At 42.3% G+C, this 27843-nt stretch overlaps 2 protein-coding genes across 3 annotated transcripts; both read right to left on the bottom strand.

Annotated features, from left to right (window-relative positions):
- Nucleotides 1-982: 982 nt before the first annotated feature.
- On the bottom strand, nucleotides 983-4484 carry LOC106598794 (uncharacterized). The gene is made up of 6 exons (XM_014189799.3): nucleotides 4100-4484; nucleotides 3693-3866; nucleotides 3450-3568; nucleotides 3202-3367; nucleotides 2968-3083; nucleotides 983-2859 (listed from the first exon to the last, which is right to left on the bottom strand). The coding sequence occupies exons 1-6, from the start codon at nucleotides 4464-4466 to the stop codon at nucleotides 1507-1509; spliced, it is 2295 nt and encodes a 764-aa protein (XP_014045274.2). The 5' UTR covers nucleotides 4467-4484; the 3' UTR covers nucleotides 983-1506.
- Nucleotides 4485-13710: 9226 nt separating this feature from the next.
- On the bottom strand, nucleotides 13711-22000 carry pfn2a (profilin 2a). 2 transcript variants are annotated; one of them, XM_014189805.3, is made up of 3 exons: nucleotides 21681-22000; nucleotides 19297-19489; nucleotides 13711-15983 (listed from the first exon to the last, which is right to left on the bottom strand). In XM_014189805.3, exons 1-3 carry the CDS (start codon nucleotides 21807-21809, stop codon nucleotides 15886-15888), a joined length of 420 nt encoding a protein of 139 aa, XP_014045280.1. In that variant the 5' UTR covers nucleotides 21810-22000; the 3' UTR covers nucleotides 13711-15885. The 2 variants fall into 2 exon arrangements, with proteins under 2 accessions (XP_014045280.1, XP_014045278.1); XM_014189803.3 differs by having other exon boundaries at nucleotides 13711-15659; nucleotides 21681-21991.
- Nucleotides 22001-27843: the final 5843 nt, after the last annotated feature.

Here is a 27843-nt window from a genome sequence, read left to right on the forward strand (position 1 = left end):
ACTGGGAAAAGAGGTGCACAGAAAAGGCAGTGTGTAGGGAGAAATTGTGCCTTCTGGGTTACAGTACAAGTGTTATTCACACCTGGCTAAAACATTTCTTAACACACCTACATGTCCTAACATGCAGTTAAGGAAAACAATGAAAACAATATTGCGCAGTTGTCAGTTTGTTACTTTATTAGGAAAACATGACTGCTTCTGGTGGGCATCAGCACCATTAACTGAAGGATGAGACGGGTCATGCATCCTGAAAAAGACAGATGAATGTTAAGTCCACTGTTCAATTAAAGGCTTAAAATGTTTGGTCAGCTATGGAGAATGGTCCAAATGACTTACATTTAGTTAGCGGCCGGGTAAGAACCTCCTGCGGACTGGGCCGGGTAAGAACCATGGAACCCCTCGTTAGACTCTAATGGCACAATGGGCTTCCAATAGTGTTCAAATGACTCTGGGAATTCAGGTCTGGAGGGTTTACCAGAAGGCTTGGCTGCAGGTTTCTGGGGGTAGGATGGTTTGGAACCAGCATAATATATTGGCCATGAGCCGTAATGGGTAGGCATTTGTTGGCCTGAGGGGTTTGGCTGCTGAAGGCTAGAGATACCCTCTGAATTAACAGGAAGAGAGCCACCCAGTTCCTTGACTGGTCTTGGAGGCTGAGGCGTTCCATGCGGATGCTCTTGAGGACTCAGTTGGTCAAGTGTGCTATGCATCTGCATTGCAGATTCAGACAGGTGGTTGTGGTCTGGTTGCGTCAGAGGCTTGGATGCGTAGAACATGTCAGGGTCATACCACATTGGAGGTCTGAAAGGATAATGTGGCCACTTTGAAGGTTGGCGTTTTAAGGGCTTGTTGAGGTCACTAGACAGCGATTGCGGTTCTGATGGTTTACTTGGGTCACTGGCAGGTCGCTCAAGATCCAAGGGCTTGTTAGAATAAACAGGTGCTTGGCCATGTGGCTGTACTGGACCTTGTGGGTTGTAGGGCAGAGGATATGCATGCCTAAGCCATTGTGGGTTATGGGGCAGAATTGGTCTTTGCTGTGCGGTAGGTTTGTTGGAGTCACTGGCAGGTGCTTCAAAATATGGGGTCATTGGCTGCTTTGGGCTGTAGGGCTGAAAATGTGACTGTTTTTGATGTTGGGGTTCTGAGGGCATGTTGGCATCACTAGGTGCTTGGGCATACGAAGTCAAGGAGGCTGAAAACCTCATTCCATGTTGACTCCAATAGTCATGGAAACCAGTCAAGGACACTATAGTGGGGGCAACGGTCTGAACCGTTGTAGGTTGTGGGGTTGTAGTGGCTTGGGTAGGTCCAGAAAATGATGCATAATTGAACAAGTCAGATGAATGTTTGATAGGGTAAGCGGGAATGATAACACCATCCTTGGATGTTACAGGGCCAAAATGGTTGTGGTGGTGTTGATGGAAAGATATGGGCATGGGGCAGCAGGTCAAGAAACCAGTAGGGCAGATTGTGGGACAATAGCCAGAATTTGGTGGATAAGAGTCACCTGGCTGAGGTAAAGTGAGGAGCCACAGTTGGAGGTGCTTTAGTAGTTCTAGGATGACTAGGTTGTTGAGAAGCAGGTGTCCATGTATGGACTACAAGTGGAGTTTGTTCTGGTGTTTGAGTTGCAGGCCTAAGCAGGATTGTAATTGGCTTAGCTGGCTCAGGGTAGAACTGTTGGTAGTGATGAGGGTAGTAGGGATGCAGGGGAGCTTTTGGCTTTTCAGTAGCAGGGGGAAGCATGGCAGGTGTAGGCTTTGGAGTCACAGGAGGATGCGTCACAGGCTTGGCTGGTTGAGGGTTCAAGGAATCCCAAGGAATTTGGGGGTATTTAGGGGGAGAGCCAGTTACAGGCTTGGGATGTGGTGGATAGAGAGGATGTGGGTAGTAAGGATGCTGCACATGGCCCTGAGGAGCTTTGGTAGCAGGAGTAGACACTTGAGGGGGAGGAGTTACAGGCTTAGCAGGCAGAGGGTAGAATGAAAAGTAAAACTGAGGGTTCCCAGGAGGCAGAGTATCAGGTTTTGGGTAGTAAGGATGTAGTGGAGCTGTTGGCTTTTCAGTAGCAGGGGGAAGCATGGCAGGTGTAGGCTTTGGTGTCACAGGCTTGGCTGGTTGAGGGTAAAAAAACTCCCAAGGAATTTGGGGGTCTTTAAGGGGAGAGACAGTTACAGGCTTGGGATGTCGGTAGTAAGGATGCAGCACATGGCCCTGAGGAACTTTGATAGCAGGGGGAGGAGTTGCAGGCAGAGGGTAGAATGAAAAGTAATACTGAGGGTTCACAGGAGGATGCGTAGCAGGTTCTGTGTGGTAAGGATGCAGTGGAGCTGTTGGCTTTTCAGTAGCAGGCTTTTGAGTGACAGGAGGATGAGTAACAGGCTTGGCTGGCTGAGGGGCATAAGGATATTGGTAGTAAGGATAGTACACCTTGCCATTTGGAGCATCTGTTGCAGGGGGAAGTGTGGCAGGCATACGAGTTACTGGCTCAGCTGGCTGAGGGTAGAATGAATCTGAATACCAAGGAGGCTGGGGGTCTTTAGGTGGAGAGCTAGTAACAGGCTTGGCTGGCTGAGGGTAGAAGGAAAAGTAATAATGAGGGTTCCCAGGAGGCAGAGTAGCAGGTTTTGGCTTCTCAGCAGGCTTTGTGTAGTAAGGATGCAGTGGAGCCTGGGGTTTAGGGGGTGGAGTAGGCCGATGAGGAAACATTGGCCTTGGTTGAAGCGCAATGGTGGGAGGAAGAGGAAACACAGGGTTTTGGGGGTAATTGGGGTGAGGGAAAGACTGGTCAACAGAACTAGGACAGGACAATTTAACCTCCCCTTCTCCAGCAAGTTCAAGGGTGAACATCCCATCCTGCAATAAAGAGATGAACATTTGAGTCAAATCATTGATTCCCATCCATGTCCTTCAAAACCAGCAAGGACAATATTTACACAAACCTTACAATTCAGGTAGCCATACCTTAGTTTCCACACAGGGTTCATAATGAGCAGAAATGATCACAGCTTCTAGATGAGCTACCACACTGTAGCCACACTGCTGCGAAACTCTCATCAATGGCTGCCAGTGTCCATTGACTAGAAGAGGGGAATGGAGTAGAACTTAAAGCATACAGTTAAAATGTACTTAACCAACTTGAGCTTGTGTTCCTCTTGAGAGAATGCACAAGGATTGAGACTTGTGGAAATTACTTACACTTAACCCTGAGATCCTTGGCAGAGGTGCCACCTTCCATTTTCACCACCATGCCCTCAGGGTAGCAGGAAACAGTAGGAGCGTTGGGTTTAGAGGGCTTTTTGGCAGGGCAGGACATTTTAAGTGGCAACCCCAACCAACGCAAAGGCAGAACATAATTACCATCCTGCAAGATAACATTTAAAGTTACTCATCTTGAATAAGTGTTAATTCAAATTAAATCAGAAACAATATAAATGATTTCCAACCTCCAGTGTGACATAACAGCCATTATAGATTGCAATGAAAAGCCAATCCTGGCGAGTGGCTATGATGGAATGACCACAGCTTGTGGGCAACTGTGACAAAGGCAGGGGAGACTGATTTCCTGCAAAAAATTGTAACAGCAAGAGAAAGTAAATGTGTTAACCAGTCACAACAAATTGCATCTAACTTGTACAGCTTTCAAATGACTCAATATCAAGTACCAGAATAAACAGCTGGATACTTGCCTCGGTCCACAAAAAAGAGAGACCCTGGTGTAGAGCCTGTGTCATGGAACTTCAGTTTCATGGAGTCCCCAACACATTCAACACTTGGCTCCATCTGCAAAAGACTTTCCACCACTGGACTACTTGGGCTAGCTTTGCCATAAACTTGTCCTCCCAGCTGCTTAGACTCCCAAGCTTTAAAGTAGAAGACAACTAAGGTATTTAACTACACCAATGGTAGGCCATTCTAAGCCTAGGTTGTAGGGCAATGCTACTAAAGCCATTCATGGGACTTAATCCCTAACAGCATTGTTTAAACCAAACACTTCCATTTACACTGGAAGGTGCAACTAATTGTTGGTAATTAAGTCACTGATAAATAGAAACAAAATTAGCATAATAAAAAGCAAGTTAGAGATCATACATACCCATGTCAGACTGGTAGTCAGCATCATCATCCAGTGAACCATTGGATGATCTGACTCTGGAGACAGTAGGTTCATCAGTAGAAAAACTCGCATTTCTTGGTTTGACATTACGTCCAAGTATAAGCCTTCCAAGTCGCACAGCACCTGTAGACTGCTCCTCTTTACCATTGTTAAGATCCCCCTTAAAATGGGGTCCCAGGACAATGGAGGATTTTGACGAGCTTGTTTGTGCTAATGCAGTGCACTGACCAAAGGAGTTCAATACTACCACAACTAGCCCTAAACATATTAAAGCGAGACGGCCTCCTTTTGCGTTCCATGCCATCGGACTAAAATCGCGTTTCACAAACACACCAGACCAACACATCAGTGTGCTGAAAGAGTTTCCTTCACTCACTGTGGCCAGAGGCTGAATATGATTACCGACCAATTAGACTTCAGACCTCCCACTCACAGGTGTCTCTAATCAAATGACCCACGTCACCTTCAGGAGGGTGCGACATTCAGAACGACGCAGACAGAAATGTCTTGTTCTGAGCTGACATGATTCCCTATTCTACATGAGAGGCATATGTCTATTCTACATTACAGCCTACATTTCTATCTGAACATTGCGTCCAAGTTGAACGCAACTGTGAGGATATGCAGCTGTGATCAATTAGTGGTATTTGGTTGATTGACGTGTACGCTTAGAATATTTTCCATCTATAATGGTTGATTGACGTGTACGCTTAGAATATTTTCCATCTATAATGGTTGATTGACGTGTACGCTTAGAATATTTTCCATCTATAATGGTTGATTGACGTGTACGCTTATAATATTTTCCATCTATAACCAGGTTTCCATCCACAGGAGGATGGTGGCACATGAAAACTAGGCTCATGGTAATGGCTAGAGCTGAATCAGTGGAATGGTATTAAATACATCAAACACATGGTTTCCATTTGCGCCGTTCCGGCCGTTATTATGAGCCGTTCTCCCCTCGGCAGCCTCCTGGGTTTCCAGCCAACCTTTTTATGCGAGTAAGGTACATGTCGGATAAAAAATGTCACTACACACATATGGAAAAAATAATATATTGACATATATTTTAACCTGTATGTACATGTGTTTACATATATATAAATGACCGATATCTAAATAGCAGATGAGGCTGGTGGGAGAGCCATAGGAGGACGGGCTCATTGTAATGACTGGAATGCAATTCATGGAAAGGTATCAAACACATCAAACATATGGAAACCACACGTTTGAGTCAGTTCCATTCATTTAATTCCAACCATTACTTTGAGCCAGTCGTCCTATAGGTCCCCCAACCAGCCTCCACTGCTAAATCTATGTTTAAGCCTTATATGTACACAAAAATATATGGACATATAACAAAATTTGCTGTTTTCATATATTTCTACATATATGTTTATATATTTAAATATATGGTGTGGAAATACACTTTGATAGCATTCTGTGGTAGCTAGTAAAATATATTCCAAAATACAAAAAAAATATAAATGCAACATGTAAAGTGTTGGTCCCATTTTTCATGAGCTGAAATAAAAGATCCCAGAAATGTTCCACACGCACAAAAAGCTTATTTCTCTAAAATGTTGTGCACAAATTTGTTTACATCCCTTTTAGTGAGCATTTCTCCTTTGCCAAGATAATCCATCCACCTGACAGGTCTGGCATATCAAGAAGCTGATTAAACAGCATGATCATTATACTTTAAAAAAATATATTTTTATTTTTTACCTTTACTTAACTAGTCAAGTCAGTTAAGAACAAATTCTTATTTACAATGACGACCTACACTGGCCAAACCCTAACCAGGACGACGCTGGGCCAATTGTGCGCCACCCTATGGGACTTCCGATCACGGCTGGTTGTGATACAGACCGGGATCGAAACAGGGTCTGTAGTGACGCCTCTAGCACTGTGATGCAATGCCTTAGACCGCCGCGCCACTCGGGAGCCCCTTACACAGGTGCTCCTTGTGCTGGGGACAATAAAAGGCCACTCTAAAATGTTCCATTTTGTCACACAGCACAATGTCACAGATGTCTCAAGTTTTGAGGGAGGGTGCCATTGGCATGCTAACTGTAGGAATGTCCACCAGAGCTGTTGCCAGATAATTGAATGTTCATTTCTCTACCATAAGCTGCCTCCAACGTGGTTTTAGACAATTTGGCAGTAGGTCCAACCGGCCTCACAACTGCATACCACGTGTAACCACGCCAGCCCAGGACATCGACATCCGGCTTCTTCACTTGCGGAATTATCTGAGACCAGCCACCCGGACAGCTGATGAAACTGTGGGTTTGCACAACCAAAGAGTTTCTGCACCAACTGTCTGAACCGTCTCAGGGAAGCTTATCTGTGTGCTCGTCGTCCACACCAGCGTCTTGACCTGACTGCAGTTCGGCACCGTGACCAACTTCAGCGGGCAAATGCTCACCTTTGATGGCCACTAGCATGCTGGAGAAGTGTGTTCTTCAGAGGAATCTTGGTTTCAAATGTACCAGAAAGATGGCATTGAAAGGGGCGAGCAGTTTGTGGATGTCACAGAATGCCCCATGTTGGCAGTGGGGTTATGGTATGGGCAGGCATAAACTACGGACAACGAACACAATTGCATTTTATCGTTCCAGTTCCCGACAATATCCAGCAACTTTGCACAGCCATTGAAGTAGAGTGGGACAACATTTACACAGGCCACAATCAACAGCCCGATCAACTCTGTGAAGGAGATGTGTTGTGCTGCATGATGCAAATGGTGGTCACAACAGATACTGACTGGTTTTCTGAACCACGCCCCTACCTTTTTTTAAGGTATCGGTGACCAACAGATGCATTTGTATTCCAGTCATGTGAAATCCATAGATTAGTGCCTTATGAATTTATTTCAATTGACTGATTTCCTTATATGAACTGTAACTCAGTAAAATCTTTGAAATTGTTGCATGTTGGGTTTATATTTTTGTTCAGAGGTATATTTCATAAATGTTAAATGTAGCTTTTTACCTTACATACTGTAGCTAGGCTACATATAAATTCAATGCATAAAACTAAAACATTCAGCACTAAATCACAATGGCATGCTGTGCTATACTATCAAAATATTAAATGAATGACTCAAGACTGACAACTAACAGAACGATTTCAATAATCTTTCTTTCTTTTTTAGCAAATAACTTGGTCCATTGTTCAGTTGTGGAAGGGGAGTCACCGGAAGGTCGCATCTGAAGGGCAAAACAATGTACAAATTACCTCTGTGCACTTAACACCTGTATGTGAAATGAAAAATGTCTTTATAGATCAAATTGATATTTACAGATTCCTTCACATCAAGTGTCAATTTTCAGACTCACAAGTTGACTGTTAACCTGTGGATAATACGGAGGTAGAGAAAACATTCCCAACAAATGAAGAATTAGGGGTTAATGTTCATTTAAATCTAATTGATATGTACAGTGCAGATTCCTTCACTTCCAGTGTCCATTGCTGACTCACACGTTGACAATAAAAAGGCTCTGCACGATCAATGCGACATCTGAAGTTACCGTACAGCATTTAATGCGATGCAGCCTCCGCAGACGTCAGCGCTGTTGTGAAGGAAGTTGTCAAGGAAGTGAGTTTGTGTTTATACAGGACGTTCTGACCCCACCTACCGTCAACCAATCATGTCAACGCTGAGCTATGCGGTGCACTCCACATTGTACCAAAATTTGAGTCGCACGGCGATGCGGTATACCACACCTTTCATACGAATCCTCCGACCACATTTTCAGTGGATAATGCAGACGAGTAACAGGCTTGGGGGGCAGAGGGTAGAAGGAAAAGTAATACTGAGGGTTCCCAGGAGGCAGAGTAGCAGATTATAGGTAGTAAGGATGCCGTGGAGCTGTTGGCTTTTCAATAACAAGGTAAAGGATGGCAGGAGTAGGCTTCTGAGTCACAGGATGATGAATAGCGGGCTTGGCTGGTTGAGGGTCATAAGGGTAGAAGGGATCTCGATACCAAGGAGGCTGAAGGTCTTTCTAACCCGAGCCAGTTACAGGCTTAGCTGGCTGAGTGTCATAATGATATTGGTAGTGACAATGCAGTGGAGCCTGGGGGTTTGGGGGCATAGAGTAGGCAGCAACCTTTCACACACAAACCAGACCACCACATCAGTGTGCCGCAAAGGTTATTTCACTCATTGTCACCAGAGGCTGAAGATGATTACCAACCAGACTTCAGATCTTCCATTCACAGGTGTCTCTAATCAAACAGCCTGGTCTCATAGTTTATACGTAAAGTAGTAAACGTAAATCCAAGACACTCCAAATGACATGTTATGTTTGGTATGTCTACATACGACAGAAGGTTACTTCATGCAAAAACGTAAGAAAACATTGGTCAGGGTGGAAGTATAACACGAACGTCTAGCAACCCAAAGGTTGCTTGTTCGAATCCTAATGGGTGGACTTTTTCAAATTAATGCATACCATACATAACATCAAACTAATTGGAGTGTACCATATTTAAATGTACTGTGTTACATCTACCCGAGTCCAGGTTAAATCAAATGGCCAGTGTCACATTCAAATGAGTTCAATACTATCACAACCAGCCCTAAACATGTTAAAGATAGATGCTGTCCCTTTTGTGTTCCATGCCATCAGAATAAAATTGTGTTTCACAAACACACCTTTCCAGCTGTGCATGATGACATAGTGCACATTTTTCCACAACATATCGTGTGATTCCAAGTTTACTTCAATATGGCGATTATTATATCAATATTTGTGCATTGATGCGGTTTCACCGCCATTTCCTGCATATAGAATTTTACCGACCCAAAAGTTCCCACCTTGTCTAGCGTATTTTGTTTTGTCGCCATTGGAAAAGTTTACAGACAAATTTGCTGTTTCCATCATGTCGGATATTTTTTTATCCGACATGTACTTTACTTGCATAAAAAGGTTGGATGGAAACCTGGTTATGGAGTCTCATCTCTGTAAGACTCTTTTTAAAACGACATCAAATCTTGTTCCTCTCTGTTTCCCCAGATCATGTAGTGTGTGAGGAGGAATTCAAGTATGCCATGTTGGCCCTGAACTGCATCTGTCCAGCAACCTCCTCCCTCATAACCCTACTGGTCCACACTTCACAGGGCCGGTAAGTTACACAACCACCCTGCACCCTCATATCTAGTCGACTCTTCAATGGTCTACACTCCATAGGATCTGCAAAGTACAGTAGGCAACCCACCTACCACTAAGTCTCTACCCACCAACCCACCAAGTCTCTACCCACCAACCCCACCCCCTACCCCCAAGTTTCTACCCACCTACCACTAAGTCTCTACCCACCAACCCACCAAGTCTCTACCCACCAACCCCACCCCCTACCCCCAAGTTTCTACCCACCTACCACTAAGTCTCTACCCACCAACCCACCAATTCTCTACCCACCAAACCCCCTACCACTAAGTCTCTACCCACCAACCCACCAATTCTCTACCCACCAAACCCCCTACCACTAAGTGTCTACCCACTAACCCACCTACCACCAAGTCTCTACCCACCAAGTCTCTACCCACCAACCTCACCCCCTACCCCCAAGTTTCTACCCACCTACCACTAAGACTCTACCCCCCAAGTTTCTACCCACCAAACCACCAAGTTTCTACACACCATCTGTTTATGGTCACCATTTGAAGACATTGGCCCCAAATCGACCCCTAGACCCTGGTCGAGTTCCCCTGCTCAGACGTTGGCCACATCATTGACTTTTCCATCAGGCACCAGATTGCTATAACTTACAGTGCATTCAGAAAGTATTCAGACCCCTTGACTTTTTCCACATTTTGATACATTAATGCCTTATTCTAAAATGGATTAAATTGTTTTTTTCCCTCATCAATCTACACACAATACCCCATAACGACAAAGCACGTAGTTTTTTTGGTGCAAATTTAGGAAAAATGTAAAATCACATGTACGTAAGTATTCAGACCCTTTACTCAGTACTTTGTTGAAGCACCTTTGGCAGCAATTACACCCTCGAATCTTCGTGGGTATTACGCTACAAGCTTGGCACACCTGTATTTGGGGAGTTTCTAACATTCTTCTCTGCAGATCCTCTCAAGCTCTGTCAGGTTGAATGCACAGCTATTTTCAGGTCTCTCCAGAGATGTTCGATCGGATTCAAATCTGGGCTCTGGCTGGGCCACTCAAGGACATTCAGAGACTTGTCCAGAAGCCACTCCTGCATTGTCTTGGCTGTGTGCTTAGGGTCGTTGTCCTGTTGGAAGGTGAACCTTCGCCCCAGTCTAAGGTCCTAAGCTCTCTGGAGCAGGTTTTCATTAAGGATTTCTATTTTATTTCACCTTTATTTAACCAGGTAGGCTAGTTGAGAACAAGGTGTCATTTGCAACTGCGACCTGGCCAAGATAAAGCGTAGCAATTCGACACATACAACAACACAGAGTTACACATGGAATAAACAAAACATACAGTCAATAATACAGTAGAACAAAAGAAAACAAAAAGACTATATACAGTGAGTGCAAATGAGGTAAGTTAAGGCAATAAATAGGCCATGGTGGCGAAGTAATTACAATATAGCAATTAAACACTGGAATGGTAGATGTGCAGAAGATGAATGTGCAAGTAGAGATACTGGGGTGCAAAGGAGCAAGATAAATAAATAAATACAGTATGGGGATGAGGTAGTTGGATGGGCTGTTTACAGATGGGCTATTTACAGGTGCAGTAATCTGTGAGCTGCTCTGACAGCTGGTGCTTAAAGCTAGTGAGGGAGATATGAGTCTCCAGCTTCAGAGATTTTTGCAGTTTGTTCCAGTCATTGGCAGCAGAGAACTGGAAGGAAAGGTGACCAAATGAGGAATTGGATTTAGGGGTGACCAGTGAGATATTCCTGCTGGAGCGCATGCTACGAGTGGGTGCTGCTATGGTGACCAGTGAGCTGAGATAAGGCGGGGCTTTACCTAGCAGAGACTAAGTACAGGATCTCTCTGTACTTTGCTCCGTTCATCTTTCCTCCATAGGGATGGTGGCAGGTTTCCTCTATAGGTGAAGCTTGGTTGTTCCAAACTTCTTCCATTTAAGAATGATGGAGGCCACTGTGTTCTTCGGGACCTTCATTGCTGCAGAAAATATTTTGGTACCCTTCCCCAGATCTGTGCCTCGATACAATCCTGTCTCGGAGGTCTACAGACAATTCCTTTGACATTCACTGTCAACTGTTGGACATTATATAGACAGGTTTGTGCCTTTCCAAATCATGTCCAATCCATTGAATTCACCACAGGTGGACTCCAATAAAGTTGTAGAAACATCTCAAGGATGATCAATGGAAACAGGATGCACCTGAGCTCAATTTCGAGTCTCATAGCAAAGGGTCTGAATACTTATGTAAACAAGGTATTTTTTTTATTATTGTTTTTTAAATAAACTTGCCACAATTTTTAAAAACCTGTTTTGCTCTGTCATTATGGGGTATTGTGTGCAGATTGATAAGGAAAGTGTTTTATTTCATCAATTTTAGAATAAGGCTGTAACGTAACAAAATGTGAAAAGTCAATGGGTCTGAATACTTTCTGAAGGCACTGTAAAAAAAAGCTAAACAGAAAATGTCTTTTCATTTGTTAAATGAATTAGACCAAGCTTATTTCTACAAAATAAAAAGTTAACAGAATATTTAGACAAGTTAGCTGGCTAACTCCATAATCCTGCTTTGTAGTATACCTCTGGCATTCATCAGCAATGTCTGGACAGAAAAACGCACCCACTATATGCACTGAGATTGACATGTTCCCCTGCTCAAACGTTGCATGCATAAACCAATGGTTGCTGCCACGTTATCCACTGTGCCATCGGGCACCAGATTGCCCATATGGTGTATATTGTGCTTTCAAGACAACTGGGAATCCTGTGGGGAAAAATTCTCTAGGGTGATTCCACAGTTTTCCGAATTCCAAGTTGGATGACCGTTCAAAAGGATTTTTCCCAGTCGGAGTTAGTTTGTTTCCAAGTTCCCAGTTGTCTTGAACGCGGCATTAGGTCAGGGGAGAACGACTGGCCTCTCTCATTGAGGACGTCAAGTTCAAGGCAAACCGGGGTACTGCGGGCAATGTTTTCAGAAAGCAGGATCCCCCATTATAGTCAATAGGTTGCTTTTTATATATATTTTGTTGTTACAATTAACTGCCGAAAATGTTGTTATCAAGGTAATTTGCTTAGTAGGTGACGTTAGATATCAGCATGTGGGAGAAGTCAGCGCTCAGGGATGAAAGATGAGTTTCCCGCTAGTAATTACAAGTTGGAGGGGCGTTCAAGTGGATTCTTCCCAGTCGTATGTGGTAAATACAACCTACCCACTTTTTTAATGACCGCAGCATTATACGATAAAATCCTCTCACGCTGTGTTTACACAGGCAGCCCAATTATTGTCAAAAGATCTGATCGGCCAAAACGACCAATAAGTGGTAAAATATCAGAATTTGACTGCCAATGTAAACGCAGCACCTAGTTTGGGAAACCGTGGTCAAGTGTGCACAGAAGTCTGCTGAGGGAAGAACGCCTCATAATAATGGCCGGAACAGAGCTAATTTCCACAGCGCCAGAGTCCACTGGCGGTGAGCTTCACACCACTCCAGCAGATGCTTGGCATTGCGCATGGTGGTCTTACGCTTGTGTGCGGCAGCTCGGCCACGGAAACCCATTTCAAGAAGCTCCCGACTAACAACTATTGTGCTGACGTTGCTTCCAGAGGCAGTTTGGAACTCGGTAGTGAGTGTTGCAACCGAGGACGGTCCCGTTCTGTGAGCTTGTGTGGCCTACAACTTCGCAGCTGTTGCTACTAGACGTTCCACTTCATAATAACAACACTAACAGTTGAGCGGGGCAGCTCTAGCAGAGCAGAAATTATACGAATCTACTTGTTGGAAAGGTGGCGCCCTTGGACGGTGCCACGTTAAATCACTCACGCCATTCTACTGCCAATGTTGGATTTATGGAGATTGCATGGCTGTGTGATCAATTTTATACACCTGTCAGCAAAGGGTGTGGCTGAAATAGCTGAATAAACTAATTTGAAAGGCTGTCCACATACACTATATACAAAAGTATGTGATTAGTTGTACGTAGAATACCTATCCAGGCATTGTAAGATCGGTAATGCGTCAGCAAAACCTGGGCAGAGGAACGCTCACATTATGTTCCAGCAATGTGGTGCTCGACCGCAGCTGATGACAAGGAACGCAACCATCTTCAATGTGGTGCTCGACCGCAGCTGATGACAAGGAACACAACCATTGGTTGATGGATGCAACGTCTGAGCAGGAGAACGCCAACTATGGCTGCGTTTACACAGGCAGCCTAATTCTGATCTTTTCCCCAATTATTGGTAAATACCAATTAGAGGAGAAAGATGAGAATTGGGCTGCCTGTGTAAATATGGCATATATTGTAGGGTGTCTTGCACGTTTTCCCACATCTCCTACTCTAATGCTGCAGCATTTTTACCGTAAAGATCAGTTTAATCAAATAACTCAACTACAGAATTGAAATCAGTTAATAAACCAAGAACACACAGGGTTACAGTTCTGGTTGGAATAGCTTTTATTTGATCCGTCTGTAAACAAAAGGTGATTTATCAATTTATAGCATTTTCCCAAATGTTGAAAATGCACATTTCATAATTTTGAATCCAAATGCATAAGGGGGAAAATGTATTTTTTGGTCTGTACATAGTCCACAAAGCCTGGAGTGTATCGGTTGATGCCAAAATATCCCAAAGGAAAATGCCATTAAAGTTAGTCCTTGCTGGGCCAGCAGTTTAAAAAAAGAATAATCTAACTCAAAGTAGCAACAGACCAGATCTGTGTTATGGCACAGGATACACAGTTTTTCTTAGAAAGTTTTCACAAGACAACTTAGTGTTCTTATTCCAACCAACACCATTTTTCTTAAATTTAGTGTACACACTATCACTATTTTTTCATATTTTTTTTTTTATTTACTGTTAAGTACCGTGCTATGACAGTTGCTGATACACATGATGATAAGTAGAGCACTAGGCAATAAATTCAAAGAGTTTGTTGCCCAGCAGAGCTTGGATTTACAGTCAAATGCATTCAGTGAGAATACTCTGGTTACCACAGGTGTCAAATGAGAAGTGCAATTATCTGTTAACAACAAATTATCAGCAAATCAATTCGTGTTTTAAAGTCATCATAAGAAGCAGTGTGTTTTACAGTCATCTGAAGTATAGTCTAATGATTACAGTCAAACAGAGGACAACAACAATCATCCTTCACAATGATTTGAAGCAATTCTGAAAAGTCCCCTAACTGTGACAACAATTGGTCCTATGGAAAATATAACTTGCCAACTTGACAAAACATGGTTATGTAGGGAGTCGGGACGATACGCTGCACAATAAAATCGGCAGCGTGAAATACAGGAGCTGGCAGATGGAATGTCCATGGAGACTTCAAGATGTAGTGAGAGTTCATGGGAGGAATTTCTATCAACAAAAAAACCTCAGCAATACTGATTTAATCTGCCATTACAATATTCCAACACCACAATGACGTGTAAGACCACATTCAAGTTACAACAGCAAAAGCATTTGATGGAAGACAATGCAAAAGGAAAAGTGGTCTGACTCATGGGTTTTAAGGTGTATGTATAGAGGATTATTCTGGATTTATGTCGTATCCAATGACAAAGCAAGAAATTGAGGGCTGAATGAAAATAACATTTTGCGGGAATATACAAGTTTTGGGAAGGGCAAGGAGAGTTCAGCTCTGTATGGTTATAGACAGGGTTAGGGTCAATTCCATTTCAATTCAGGAATTACACTGAAATTCCAATTCTCTTCAATTAGGAAAATGTGGAATTGGGTTAACTTTCTGAATTGTCTGGAAATAAAATGGAATTAACCCCAACCATGCTAAAAGATATGCATGCAACTTTCAAATCCTGACATGGAAGACACCCGGAGAAAAAGAAAACAATAGCAGCCGGTTCTCTCTTCAGTATGCTCATAAGGCATTGTCCCATCCAAAACTATCTGCACCATTGAATGACACAGCCATTCACAGTGTGATTCCTCATTTTCCAATTACTAAGTATTTGTTTTTACAAGCCGAGTCCAAATTTGGTATACACTTTATTACATTATTCATTTCTTTGCACATGTGTTTTGGTAAATATAAACTTCAACAATTTGTTATTGTAGTGTCAGAAATAGAGTTGAGTACATACTGTAGTGTTAATACTCTAAGAAAGGAGAAAAAAAAAAACATGAATTAACATGAAAATAAAATAAAATGGGTGTACATAAAAATGGAACTGGGAGAGAAATGCATCTGCTAACTAATCCTGGAAGTACTGTCAACACAATGAGGGGGAGCCAGAGGGAACTGCTAGGTGGGTAGACAGGCTGCCTTAAGATCCAGACTTCCTCAGGTACTCAGCCATAGTAAATGCTTTCTTGTTGAGCTGTCCGCCATGGACCCCTTCTTTTCCCATGACTAAAACCAATGCTGGAGCACACAAGGAAACAAAAGGAAAAATGACAAATTGACAAGAAAGTATTTTTCCCCGCTAAAAGTGGGGATAAAGGTGACATAGGACCTTACCGCCACCATTACTCTCCATTGCTATTAAAGTTTCCACGACATTTGACTGCTTGCAGGAGAAATCTTAACAGCAATATTTTATTTTCTCTTCTTTTTGTCCCTCAATTTTAACTAAGCAAGCTTGGTGACACTAGAACCCTGAATCCCTCAAGTATTTTGCCATTGAGTATGCCTTCTTATTCAATCCACCTCCATGGACCCCTTCTTTGCCCATTACAAGAACCAAGACTGAAAGAGAAGAAAGGAAAGGGGAAAGTTTAGAGCGGTCAAAGGGAAAGACAGTCAAGTGAGGAAAAGAAGGTTAGTGAGCCTATGGAAGTGTTTCCCCTATATTCATTTAGCAGAGGTGGCCCACTGCTGAATTTTTGCTACCGCTGCAACAAAAAAAAGATATTCGATATATATATAAAAAAAGATACATTTCTGCCGACACACACTTAAAAATGGATAGTTGTTGGCTCAATGAATGGAAGTTAATGGGAACTACCACCACTGCTGAAAAAAATCCTAGGGGAAACACTGTACAGTTGGCATAACAGAAGTTAAAGTTACAGGTAGTGATGAGGGTAATTTTTTTTTTTCTTTTTCGATAGTTCCATAATCTGGATATTTTTTGATCGTATCGTTTTGACAACTTCACAATATTACTTTAGCACTAATTGGCTGTACCTGCACCAAGAATTTTTTTTTCCCATCATAGTTTTGTTCTCCATTTACTGAAATAGGGAGCCAATTTGTTTTCAGCACTTTTATTAAATTAACCTGACTGATCAAAACTTCTCATGTCTCTTGTCCCTCTGCAACAGACATATGGTGAGCAATATGTTTGGAACGTCAAACCGCAATTACAATATAAAGTCGCAATACATACAGAATTGTGACAATCGCAAGATATGTATCGGTGAGGTCCCTGGCAATTTCCAGCCCTAGTTGCAGGGTAGAGCATGCATGGAGGAAATACCCCAAAAACCTTTGTAGGTGTCTTGACCACTGACAACACAGCTAACTACTGTTGTAGAATATATTTTTACGAGGTTAACACTTCTCATATTGCTACGCTATCAATCATCAATGTCATTGCCTGGATTCAAGCATATGGACAATGTACAGAATTGTATACAGACCTGACCGTAACTTCAACACGGCTTGAGAATTTATTATCTTTCTATAAACTGAAGCTTTACATTAAACCAAGTAGAGCCCATCCTTCACAAGTCACCTGACTACCTGCAAAGAAGTTCAACGCACAAATGTTTCGGATAAATGTTTCAAACAGATAAATAATGTAATAAGCCAGATGACCTCTAAAAAGTACAGCAAACATTTAAAAAACAAGCCATCTACCCTTTAGGAGTGTGATGCTCAGGTACCTGCACGTATCTCTGGTTTATTAGGCCACCTTTTGCAGTGTCATAACCACTCTACAGAGCACTTCACTCACTACATGCATATAGGACCTTCCCTCTGAGGAGTGGGGGTCCTGTGTGGTTCAGTTGGTAGCGCATGCCGCTTGCAATGCCAGGGTTTTGGGTTCGATTCCCATGGGGGGGGGGGGGGGGGACCAGCACAAAAAAGTATGCACTCACTACTGTAAGTCGCTCTGGATAAGAGCATCTGCTAAATGACTAGAATGTCAAAAGAGTTGAATGTGGCCAACATAAGGTAAATGGGTGGGGGATGTGTGTGGTATGTTTTTAAAGCCCCTTCTACACTGGAATCTAACTTGGGGTTATTACAGGGCTCTACAGTGCCGACCATTTTAATTGCATATGCGCCTACATATTTTGCTGTGCAACCTGGAATTTTAATTTAGGAGCACCAGTGTGCCAAGAAAAATGAAGAATTCTAGCTTTATTACCTCCTTTTTCATTGTACTCCTAAAGTTCTTTGTGTGGTCCTACATTTTCAAAATAGGCACACGTGCTCACTGTAAAAATATGTCAGCGTAGAGCCCTGTATTAGTGATGGTAGGGGTAAAGTGGCACAGGGAGATTGGACAGCCATCTACCATTTCTCTTCATAATACTTGGCGGTGTCTTGCCCAAAAACATTTGAGGCAGAATAACAAATGCAAGCAGCATATTAAAAATTTGACATTGCCTTGAAATTGGAAGTCCATGGACTGCTAGTTAATCAAAATGTAGGCTACAGACCCGTTTTGCCTGCGCCAAAATGTAGAGACATTGTAGGCTACTGTCCAGGGAGACGATAGAGGGCTAGAAATAATGTTAAACAGACTACCATAACAGCATGCATCTAAAATGTTAGTGAGGTTGACAACCACCTAATAGTTAAGAGGCAAGAAGAAGCCGAAAAAGGGTAAAGACCCTCAAAGTTGTTGATTAGACTCAAATGACAGGCGTCAGTAAGGACCACAAAGGAAGATGGACTTAAGAGTAGGCAAACCTTGACTTCTTGTTTCTTTACTTCTGCCATTTCAATACACTAACTTGAATGAGACCGCTTGTGAATTAGGCTTCATTTCTCTAATACAAAGCATGGATCTTCATAAGTAACACCTACGTACTTTGCCTCAATGGACATCTTGCCGACCGGTGATGAAATTCAACAAGTTCAATTCGATTTTATTTTTTTTAAACCCTTTTTCTCCCCAATTTCCTGGTATCCAATTGGTAGTTACAGTCTTGTCTCATCGCTGCAACTCCTGTATGGACTCGGGAGAGGCGAAGGTCGTGAGCCGTCCAAAACACAACCCAACGAAGCCGCACTGATTCTTTACACAATGCCCGCTTAACCCGGAAGCCACACGCACCAACGTGTCAGAGGAAACACCGTACACCTGGCGACCTTGTCAGCGTGCACAGCGCCCCCGGCCCGCCACAGGAGTCGCTAGTGCGCGATAGGACAAGGACATCCCTGCCGGCCAAACCCTCCCCTAATCTGGACGATGCTGGGCCAATTGTGCGCCGCCCCATGGGTCTCCCGGTCACGGCCGGCTGCGACAGAGCCTGGACTCAAAACCAGAACCTCTAGTGGTACAGCTAGTACTAAGATGCAGTGCCTTAGACCACTGCACCACTCGGGAGGCCCAAGTTCTCTTCGATTTCTATCCCAAAGTCACAGCAATGTCCTAGCTTAAATTGTACCATTGACTATATTGATAAATCAAATTGAACATGTGGATATTTCCCTTTGCATTTGACATGCTCAGAACACCGATATATGTTGTGCTGTATTCTGTTTCATAGTAAAAAAGCTGCATGATGTACTAATGAGAACAGAGCACTAGAACGAATCATCACCACCAATCCACAAGACGCTTGCATTGACTATAAGGCAACACTTGAGTATGTTAGGCTGTGATAGAAAGGCAGCCCTATTCTGATCTTTTTCATTAATTGGTCTTTTGACCAATTAGATCAGCTCTGATCTGAAAAGATGCGATTGGTCAAAAGACCAAATAGTGGGACAAAGATGAGAATTCGGCTGCCTGTCTAAACGCAAACTCGTAGGATGGATCTGGGGCTATAACGTTGCAATCACTGAAATGTTTTTACCACTAAAAGTAGTCACCCTTTACCTTTTCCGGCTTTGCCTACAGTAACATTGTATGTTGGCTCTCCTCCTTGACTCTTTGTCCTGATGTCCATTGTCCAGTCCCCTTCAATATGGAGGCTGTCTCTGATGACCGAGCACTTCTTCGAACCCAAGGTCATGCCGTTGGTGAAGAAGCTAGTCCTGTCCTTTCCAATGAGGACATCAATTTCTTGAGGCTGAAACACAGTTAATGCAGATTAAAAAGTGGACATGTAACATTTAGAAATGGCAGCACTACTAAAAGCATCTGGAATGGGGAGCACATCTGGATTTAAGTCATTTTGTAAAAAGGGTATGGTATGGCAAGAGGGATGTATCTACCAAAAAGACGGCAACTAAAGTTTTTCGTAACACATAGGTGATATTTTATACATTTTTGAAAGCTGACACGTTTCAACCTCAATTTTTGCCGAAGCTTGTTAGTTTTTTTGGTGGGTGCGACTACCCTGAACTCTTTTTTTTTTTTTAAATACACTCTGGGAATAATGAATAAGTAGTACAGCACTTAGTCTAAATTCAAAATGCATTAGTGGAGTTGGCTAGCGACACTTGTCTACAAAATAATCTAACTAGCTACACTGTACAAAAACAAAACGCAACATGTAAAGTGTTGGTCCCATGTTTCATGAGCTGAAATAAAAAAAAAACGGACATTTTCCATAAGCACAAAAATATCACAAATTGTTCACATCCCTGTTAGTGAAGATTTTCCACGATAATCCATCCACCTGAGGAGGGATATCAAGAAGCGGATTAAACAGCAGCACGTTGTGCTGGGACAATAAGGCCACTAAAATGTGCCGTTTTTTCACAACAGAATTCCACAGATTGAGGGAGTGTGCAATTGGCATGCTGACTGCAGGAATGTCCACCAGAGCTGTTCCCCAAGAATTGAATGAGACCAGATCCTGAGGCCTATTCATCCACCTCATGTTCAGCATGATAATGCATGGGCCCACGTCACGAGGATCTGTACAAAATTCCTGGAAGCTGAAATTTCCCAATTTACCAATGGTCTGCATACTCAGACGTTGAGAATGTTTGGGATGCTCTTGATCACTGTGTACGACAACATGTTCCAGTTTCCGCCATATCCAGCAACTTTGCACAGCCATTGAAGAGGAGCGGGTAAACATTCCACCGGCTACAATCAACAGCCTGATCAACTCTTTACAAAGGAGATGTGTTGCGCTGCATGAGGCAAATGGTGGCCACACCAAATTCTGACTTGCCTTTTTTTTTGTTGCCACACCCTTGCCTTTTTTTTTTAAGGTGTGTGACCAACATACACATATCTGTATTCCCAGTCTTGTGAAATCGATTATAGATTATGGACTAATGGATTTATTTCAATTAACTGATGTCCTTATATGAACTGTAACTCAGTAAAATCTTAGAAATTGTTCAGTTTACATTTTTGATCAGTATAGTTAGTAAGCTCACCCATTGTGGATGGCATGGGAGAGCCGCCATCTTGGGAAGCAACAAGGCAAGTTAGGTCCTGACTTGCGCAAAACGCTTAAGCACTCTTTCTGCAACTAGTTAATATAAACTACTACCTTGCACATTTACTTAGTTAACTAGCTATAACATAAAATGTCGAAATGTATCAATTGTCTAGGTTCTCCAAATGGAAACATTGGGTAACAAGCCGTAATAACTAGCTAGCACACCCGTATAGAATAAACAGATTAGGCAGGCCGTTAGCTAGTGACGGTTGGCAAGTGTAGGTAGGTAGCTAGCTAGCCACATTAGCTAGTTGGCTAACTTAACTATGGTATCTGACGTTAACTTTAGACCACGACACTCATTCATTGGATCTAACCTTAACGGGCTCCCGAGTGGCGCAGCGGTCTAAGGCGTCACTACAGCGACACTGGTTCGAATCCAGGCTGTATCACAACCGGCCGTGATTGGGAGTCCTATACGGCGGCGCACAATTGGCCCAGTGTCGTCTGGGTGTTTGGCCGGTGTAGGCCGTCATTAACTGACTTGCCTAGTTAAATAAAAAGGTGATATTTATAAAAAATAAAAAGGTTGTCTAGCATGCCAACTAGGTAGGCTAATTCTGGACAGTTAGCTAACGTTACCTAGCTAGCTAACATTGTTAGCAGCCAGGATAAATCCATAACAGTTTTAGCCTAATATTATTGGCCAAGTCGCATTGTACATATGACGTTAGCAATAGCAAGCTAACATGCTAACGTTACTAGCTTGCTGGCCAAACGGAATGGACGGTGGAGCTAGCTAGCAAACGAACTCGTTAGCTAAACTAGGCTCGGCAAGGTTATCATCCCTGCCAGCATTCATCCCTGCCAGCATTCATTCTGATTTACATTTGTTATTGGTTTCCATTTCATTTCTTACCGTTATGTTGTTAAAAGTACCACCGGCATGTGCTGCCCAAACGTATTTGGCGTCCGTATACCCAACAATGGCGGAATCCTGACAGCTGCCATCCGCCATCAGGTTATCCACGTAGCTTTGCCAAGACATGTTGAAATATACAGCTCCCTATGAACTCCGAAGTGTAGTTTATGGGATAAGACAGTTACAGCCGATTTTACGCTGCTTACGGATCAATTTAGTGTCTCTAATTGTACCCCCACTTTGACGTTCACACACGTCTTGGCTCGGGCAGTAAAGAAAGCCAATGTAATCAGGCAGCGCATGGGTGTAGTCTGCGTCAGATCACTCCGCACAATGAACTCACTGGCGCTTTAGCATAAGGGGCGGAAGAATAAAAAAGGACATGTCCTGCACTTCAGAGTTCTCTGGAGTGTCTTCAAGTTTTTGTACTGCATAATCCATTTTTTCCGAAACTTTATTGTTGTCAGTTAAATTGAGAAATTCATAGACAGGGTGAGTGTCTATAGCATGTTGCTGTAGTAATGTAACAACACCCTTCCTGATTTGTGGACCTCTGTATATTATTTCAGACAATATTGTAGTTTGACTCATAATACCCATAAAACCTAGCGGTCAAACAGGTAAATGGGTCCAATCAATTTTCCACCATTCATTTTTCCCATAGAGGATTTTAAGGCCTGTGTTTCGTGTAGGCTTACCTTAGCTTACACGTAAAACTTATCTATAATCAACTGACATTTCTTGATGTCTATAGTATTCTCTCTGGTATGCAATCTGGTTTCTGCTCAGGTTATGGACGTGTCACTGCAACCTTAAAGGTCCTCAATGATGTCACCATTGCCCTTGATTCTAAGCAATGTTGTGCTGCTATTTTTATTGATATGCCAAAGCTTTTGATACGGTTGAGCATTCCATTCTTGTGGGCCGGCTAAGGAGCATTGGTGTCTCTGAGGGTTCTTTGGCCTGGTTTGCTAACTACCTCTCTCAAAGAGTGTAGTGTTTAAAGTCAGAAAATCTGCTGTCTCAGCCACTGCCTGTCACCAAGGGAGTACCCCAAGGCTCGATCCTAGGCCCCACACTCTTTTAATTTACATCAACAACATAGCTCAGGCTGTAGGAAGCTCTCTTATCCATTTATATGCAGATGATAGTCTTATACTCAGCTGGCCCCTCTCTGGATGTTGTGTTAAATGCTCTACAACAAAGCTTTCTTAGTGTCCAACAAGCTTTCTCTACCCTTTACCTTGCTCTGAACACCTCCAAAACAAGAGTCATGTGGTTTGGTAAGAAGAATGCCCCTCTCCCCACAGGTGTGATTACTACCTCTGAGGGTTTAGAGCTTGAGGTAGTCACCTCATACAAGTACTTTGGAGTATGGCTAGAAGGTACACTGTCATTCTCTCAGCACATATCAAAGCTGCAGGCTAAAGTTAAATCTAGACTTTCCTCTATCGTAATCGCTCCTCTTTCACCCCAGCTGCCAAACTAACCCTGATTCAGATGACCATCCTACCCATGCTAGATTACGGAGACATAATTTATAGATCGGCCGCTAAGGGTCCTCTCGAGTGGCTAGATGTTCTTTACCATTCAGCCATCAGATTTGCCACCAATGCTCCTTATAGGACACATCACTGCACTCTATACTCCTCTGTAAACTGGTCAACTCTGTATACCTGTCGCAAGACCCACTCGTTGATGCTCATTTATGAAACCCTTTTAGGCCTCACTCCCCCTATCTGAGATATCTACTGCAGCCCTCATCCTCCACATACAGTACAACACCCGTTCTGCCAGTCACATTCTGTTAAAGGTCCCCAAAGCACACACATCCCTGGGTCGGTTCTCTTTTCAGTTCGCTGAACAGTTTTATCGCAATCTCTTCATTCAAAGACTCAATCATGGACACGCTTACTGACAGTTGTGGCTGCTTTGCATGATGTATTGTTGTCTCTACCTTCTTGCCTTTGTGCTGTTGTCTGTGCCCAAAAACATTTGTACCATGTTTTGTGCTGCTACTATGTTGTGTTGCTACCATGTTGTTGTCATGTTGTGTTGCTATCAGGCTGTGTTGTCATGTGTTGCTGCCTTGCTATGTTGTTGTCTTAGGTCTCTCTTTATGTAGTGTTGTCTCTCTTGTCGTGATGTGTGTTTTGTCCTAAATTTATAAATATATATATTTTTTTTTTAAACCGAACCCATGTCCCTGCAGGAGGTCTTTTGCCTTTTGGTAGGCAAAAAATAAGAATTTGTTCTTAACTGACTTGCCTAGTTAAATAAAGGTTAAATAAAAATAAATAAAATAAAAACCTTGGCTTGACGTTTTGATAACCATGTAAATATCTCTAGGACAAGGTATATTATATATCAATATATTTGCCTATATTTCCCCCCCATAAATGAAATGCAGCTAATATGGCTATCATAAAGAACTACAAATGCCATGATAATCTGGACAAGACTGCCAAATCGCCTCAAAGGTAAGAATCTCTGGATTAACTATCTAATGTTAGCTAAATGTAGTAATGAATAAATTGGCTACATTTCTTTAAATTTACAATTCTGCGAACTGTCTTGTGTACGTTTTAAATGGACACAATGCCTGTTAGCAAAAGTGTCAGCTGGAGATGACGTGCAGGAGCTTGCAGGGATTTGTAGTTTTGCATGATGTCTGGTTTGACGCTAATTAGCATTTTAGAATCAGAGAGTAAATAGAACAGAATATATTGATAAAACTCACCTTGTCCGAGAGAGATTTACATGGTTATCAAAACATCACGCCAGGGTAAGGATCCACGAAACGCAGCCCTTATTTTAATTGTTTGTAAAATTACCTATTGGAAAAATGAATGGTGGAAAAACTATTAGGAACCATTTCCCTGTTTGTCCGCTAGGTTTTATGGGTATTATGACACCTCCACTGTGGGGCTCGATGACCCCTAAATACCTATACAATAGGCTCATTATGATCTCCCTAACTGGAGCAGTGGGTAGCAAGTTGCCCAAAGGTTGGAAAGCCCAAGTTTGAAATCCTTATGGTGCATTGCACTGTCGCTGTTCGCTACACTGGTGTCACAAGTGGGAAGGCCTATGGAGAGGCGTGTACACGTCATGAGAGGTGTTAGCAGCAGGGTTGCCTATGGATTGGGAGACTTGTATTCAAGACCCATGACTGTGGTTTTATTTTAATTCCACCCGTGTCATAGGCCTTAGCCTGATGGGCAATCGATGAAGGCTGAAGCTTCAATTGAGCAAGTATGCCAGATGTTCACTTTCAACTAAAATGTTTGAGCTGGTCAATTTCCATCGCTATTCCTCTACCAGTCTATTCAGATTTTGAGACTATTACTTGTATTTTTAATACAACTCAGTAGACATAAGATGCCATTGCAGTGGATAGAGCAAGGATAGATCAGTTGATCTCATTTGTGGTCAACATATAGCAAAGTGTAATCATGTCACTTGTTTTGGAGAGCATTAGAGGATTTAGTCATTTTAAATAATTTCTGACAATTGTATTTTTGTCTAGGTTGTGTATTATAATTATCGAGATATATGTTTTTTATATTTTCCAGATTCTTCAAGAACTCTTCAAGAAAGAGTAATTTATATTTCTTGTTTCCATTTATACATTTTATTATTTCTTATCAAATCAAATGTTATTGGTCACATACACATATTTTGCAGATGTTATCGGTGTTGCGAAATGCTTGTGTTTCCAGCTCCAACAGTGCAATAACACCTAACATGTCGAAGTCGGCTCCTCTCCTTGTTCGGGCGGCGTTCGGCAATCGACGTCACCGGCTTTCTAGCCATCGCCGCTCCATTTCTCATATTCCATTGGTTTTGTCTTGTTCCATTACACACCTGGTTTTCATTCCATAATTACTGCATGTATTTAGTCCTCTGTTTCCCCTCCATGTCTTTGTGTGTAATTGTTTGTTTGTGATGTGAATTATTGTCAGGCGCTTTACTTTTGCAAAGTTCCGTGTTCTTGGCACGTTATTGTTTTTATGTGCTCTATTTTGTGGAACGGAATTAAAGTGCGCCTGTTCACTACACTCTGCTCTCCTGCACCTGACTTCGCCTCCCGTACACACCCTTGACATAACAATACATGCAAATCCCAAAAATACAAATAAAGGAATTAAGACATTTTGAAACATTAGAGTCCGGAATATAAATGTATATGATGGTGTGTATAGATGGTGTGTTATTGTTGCAAGGTCAAGTAGGAACCTGTAAGTAAGCATTTCATTTGATAGTGTACAGTGCCTTCAGAAACTATTCACACCCCCTTGATGATTTTTTTCCACATTTTGTTGTTACAGCCTTATTTTAAAATTGATTAAATAGAGATTTTGTGTCACTGGCCTAGACACCCCATAATGTCAAAGTGGAATAATGTTTTTACGAATTTTTGAAAATTAATAAAAAATGAAAAGGTGAAACGTCTTGAGTCAATATACAGTTGAAGTCAGAAGTTTACATACACCTTAGCCAAATACATTTGAACTCAGTTTTTCCCAATTCCTGACATTTAATCCTAGTAAAAATTCCCTGTCTTAGGTCAGTTAGGATCACCACTTTATTTTAAGAATGTGAAATGTCAGAATAATAGTAGAGAGAATGATTTACTTAAGCTTTTATTTATTTCATCACATTCCCAGTGGGTCAAAAGTTTACATACACTCAATTAGTATTTGGTAGCATTGCCTTTAAATTGTGTAACTTGGGTCAAACGTTTCAGGTAGCCTTCCACAAGCTTCCCACAATAAGTTGGGTGAATTTTGGCCCATTCCTCCTGACAGAGCTGGTGTAACTGAGTCAGGTTTGTAGGCCTCCTTGTTCGCACACGCTTTTTCAGTTCTGCCCACAAATGTTCTATAGGAATGAGGTCAGGGCTTGTGATGGCGACTCCGATGCCTTGACTTTGTTGTCCTTAGGCCATTTTGCCACAACTTTGGAAGTATGCTTGGGGTAACTGACCATTTGGAAGACGCATTTGCGAACAAGCTTTAACTTCCTGACTGATGTCTTGAGATGTTGCTTCAATATATCCACATAATTTTCCTACCTCATGATGCCATCTATATTGTGAAGTGCACCAGTCCCTCCTGCAGCAAACACCCCCACAACATGATGCTGCCACCCCCATGCTTCATGGTTGGGATGGTGTTCTTCGGCTTGCAAGCATCCCCCTTTTCCTCCAAACATAACGATGGTCATTATGGCCAAACAGTTCTATTTTTGTTACATTTCTCCAAAAAGTACGATCTTTGTCCCATTGTGCAGTTGCAAAACGTAGTCTGGCTTTTTTTATGCCGGTTTTGGAGCAGTGGCTTCTTCCTTGCTGAGCGGCCTTTCAGGTTATGTCAATATAGGACTCGTTTTACTGTGGATATAGATACTTTTGTACCTGTTTCCTCCAGGATCTTCACAAGGTCTTTTGCTGTTGTTCTGGGATTGATTTGCACTTTTCACACCAAAGTACGTTCATCTCTAGGAGACAGAAAGTGTCTCCTTCCTGAGCGGTATGACGGCTGTGTGGTCCCATGGTGTTTATACTTGCGTACTATTGTTTGTACAGATGAACGTTTGTACCTTCAGGCGTTTGGAAATTGCTCCCAAAGATGAACCAGACTTGTGGAGGTCTACACATTTTTTTCTGAGGTCTTGGCGGATTTCTTTAGATTTTCCCATGATGTCAAGCAAAGAGGCACTGAGTTTGAAGGTAGGCCTTGAAATACATCCACAGGTACACCTCCAATTGACTCAAATTATGTCAATTAGCCTATCAGAAGCGTCTAAAGCCATGACATCATTTTCTGGAATTTTCCAAGCTGTTTAAAGGCACAGTCAACTTAGTGTATGTAAACTTCTGACCCACTGGTATTGTAATACAGTGAAATAAAAGTGAAATAATCTGTCTGTAAACAATTGTTGGAAAAATTACTTGTGTCATGCACAAAGTAGATGTCCTAAACGACTTGCCAAAACTCTAGTTTGTTAACAAGAAATTAGTGGAGTGGTTGAAACACGAGTTTTAATGACTCCAACCTAAATGTATGTAAACTTCCGACTTCAACTGTATAACTAATAAAACATACAACTTACAAATTGTATGTACAGCCTTTCACTATACTGTAGGTCTTAGAAT

Source organism: Salmo salar, chromosome 03, assembly GCF_965601325.2.
Source record: "Salmo salar chromosome 03, fSalSal1, whole genome shotgun sequence".
Taxonomy (NCBI): Eukaryota; Metazoa; Chordata; class Actinopteri; order Salmoniformes; family Salmonidae; genus Salmo; species Salmo salar.

Coding starts and splice junctions, on each gene's coding strand:
- LOC106598794 (XM_014189799.3), bottom strand. CDS start 4,466: ATGTGTTGGTCTGGTGTGTTTGTGAAACGCGATTTTAGTCCGATGGCA. Junction 3,867..4,099: donor TGACTACCAGTCTGACATGG/GTATGTATGATC, acceptor TCTACTTTAAAG/CTTGGGAGTCTAAGCAGCTG. Junction 3,368..3,449: donor GCTGTTATGTCACACTGGAG/GTTGGAAATCAT, acceptor GTTATCTTGCAG/GATGGTAATTATGTTCTGCC.
- pfn2a (XM_014189805.3), bottom strand. CDS start 21,809: ATGTCTTGGCAAAGCTACGTGGATAACCTGATGGCGGATGGCAGCTGT. Junction 19,490..21,680: donor GTACTTTTAACAACATAACG/GTAAGAAATGAA, acceptor ACTGTGTTTCAG/CCTCAAGAAATTGATGTCCT. Junction 15,984..19,296: donor TGTAGGCAAAGCCGGAAAAG/GTAAAGGGTGAC, acceptor CTTCTCTTTCAG/TCTTGGTTCTTGTAATGGGC.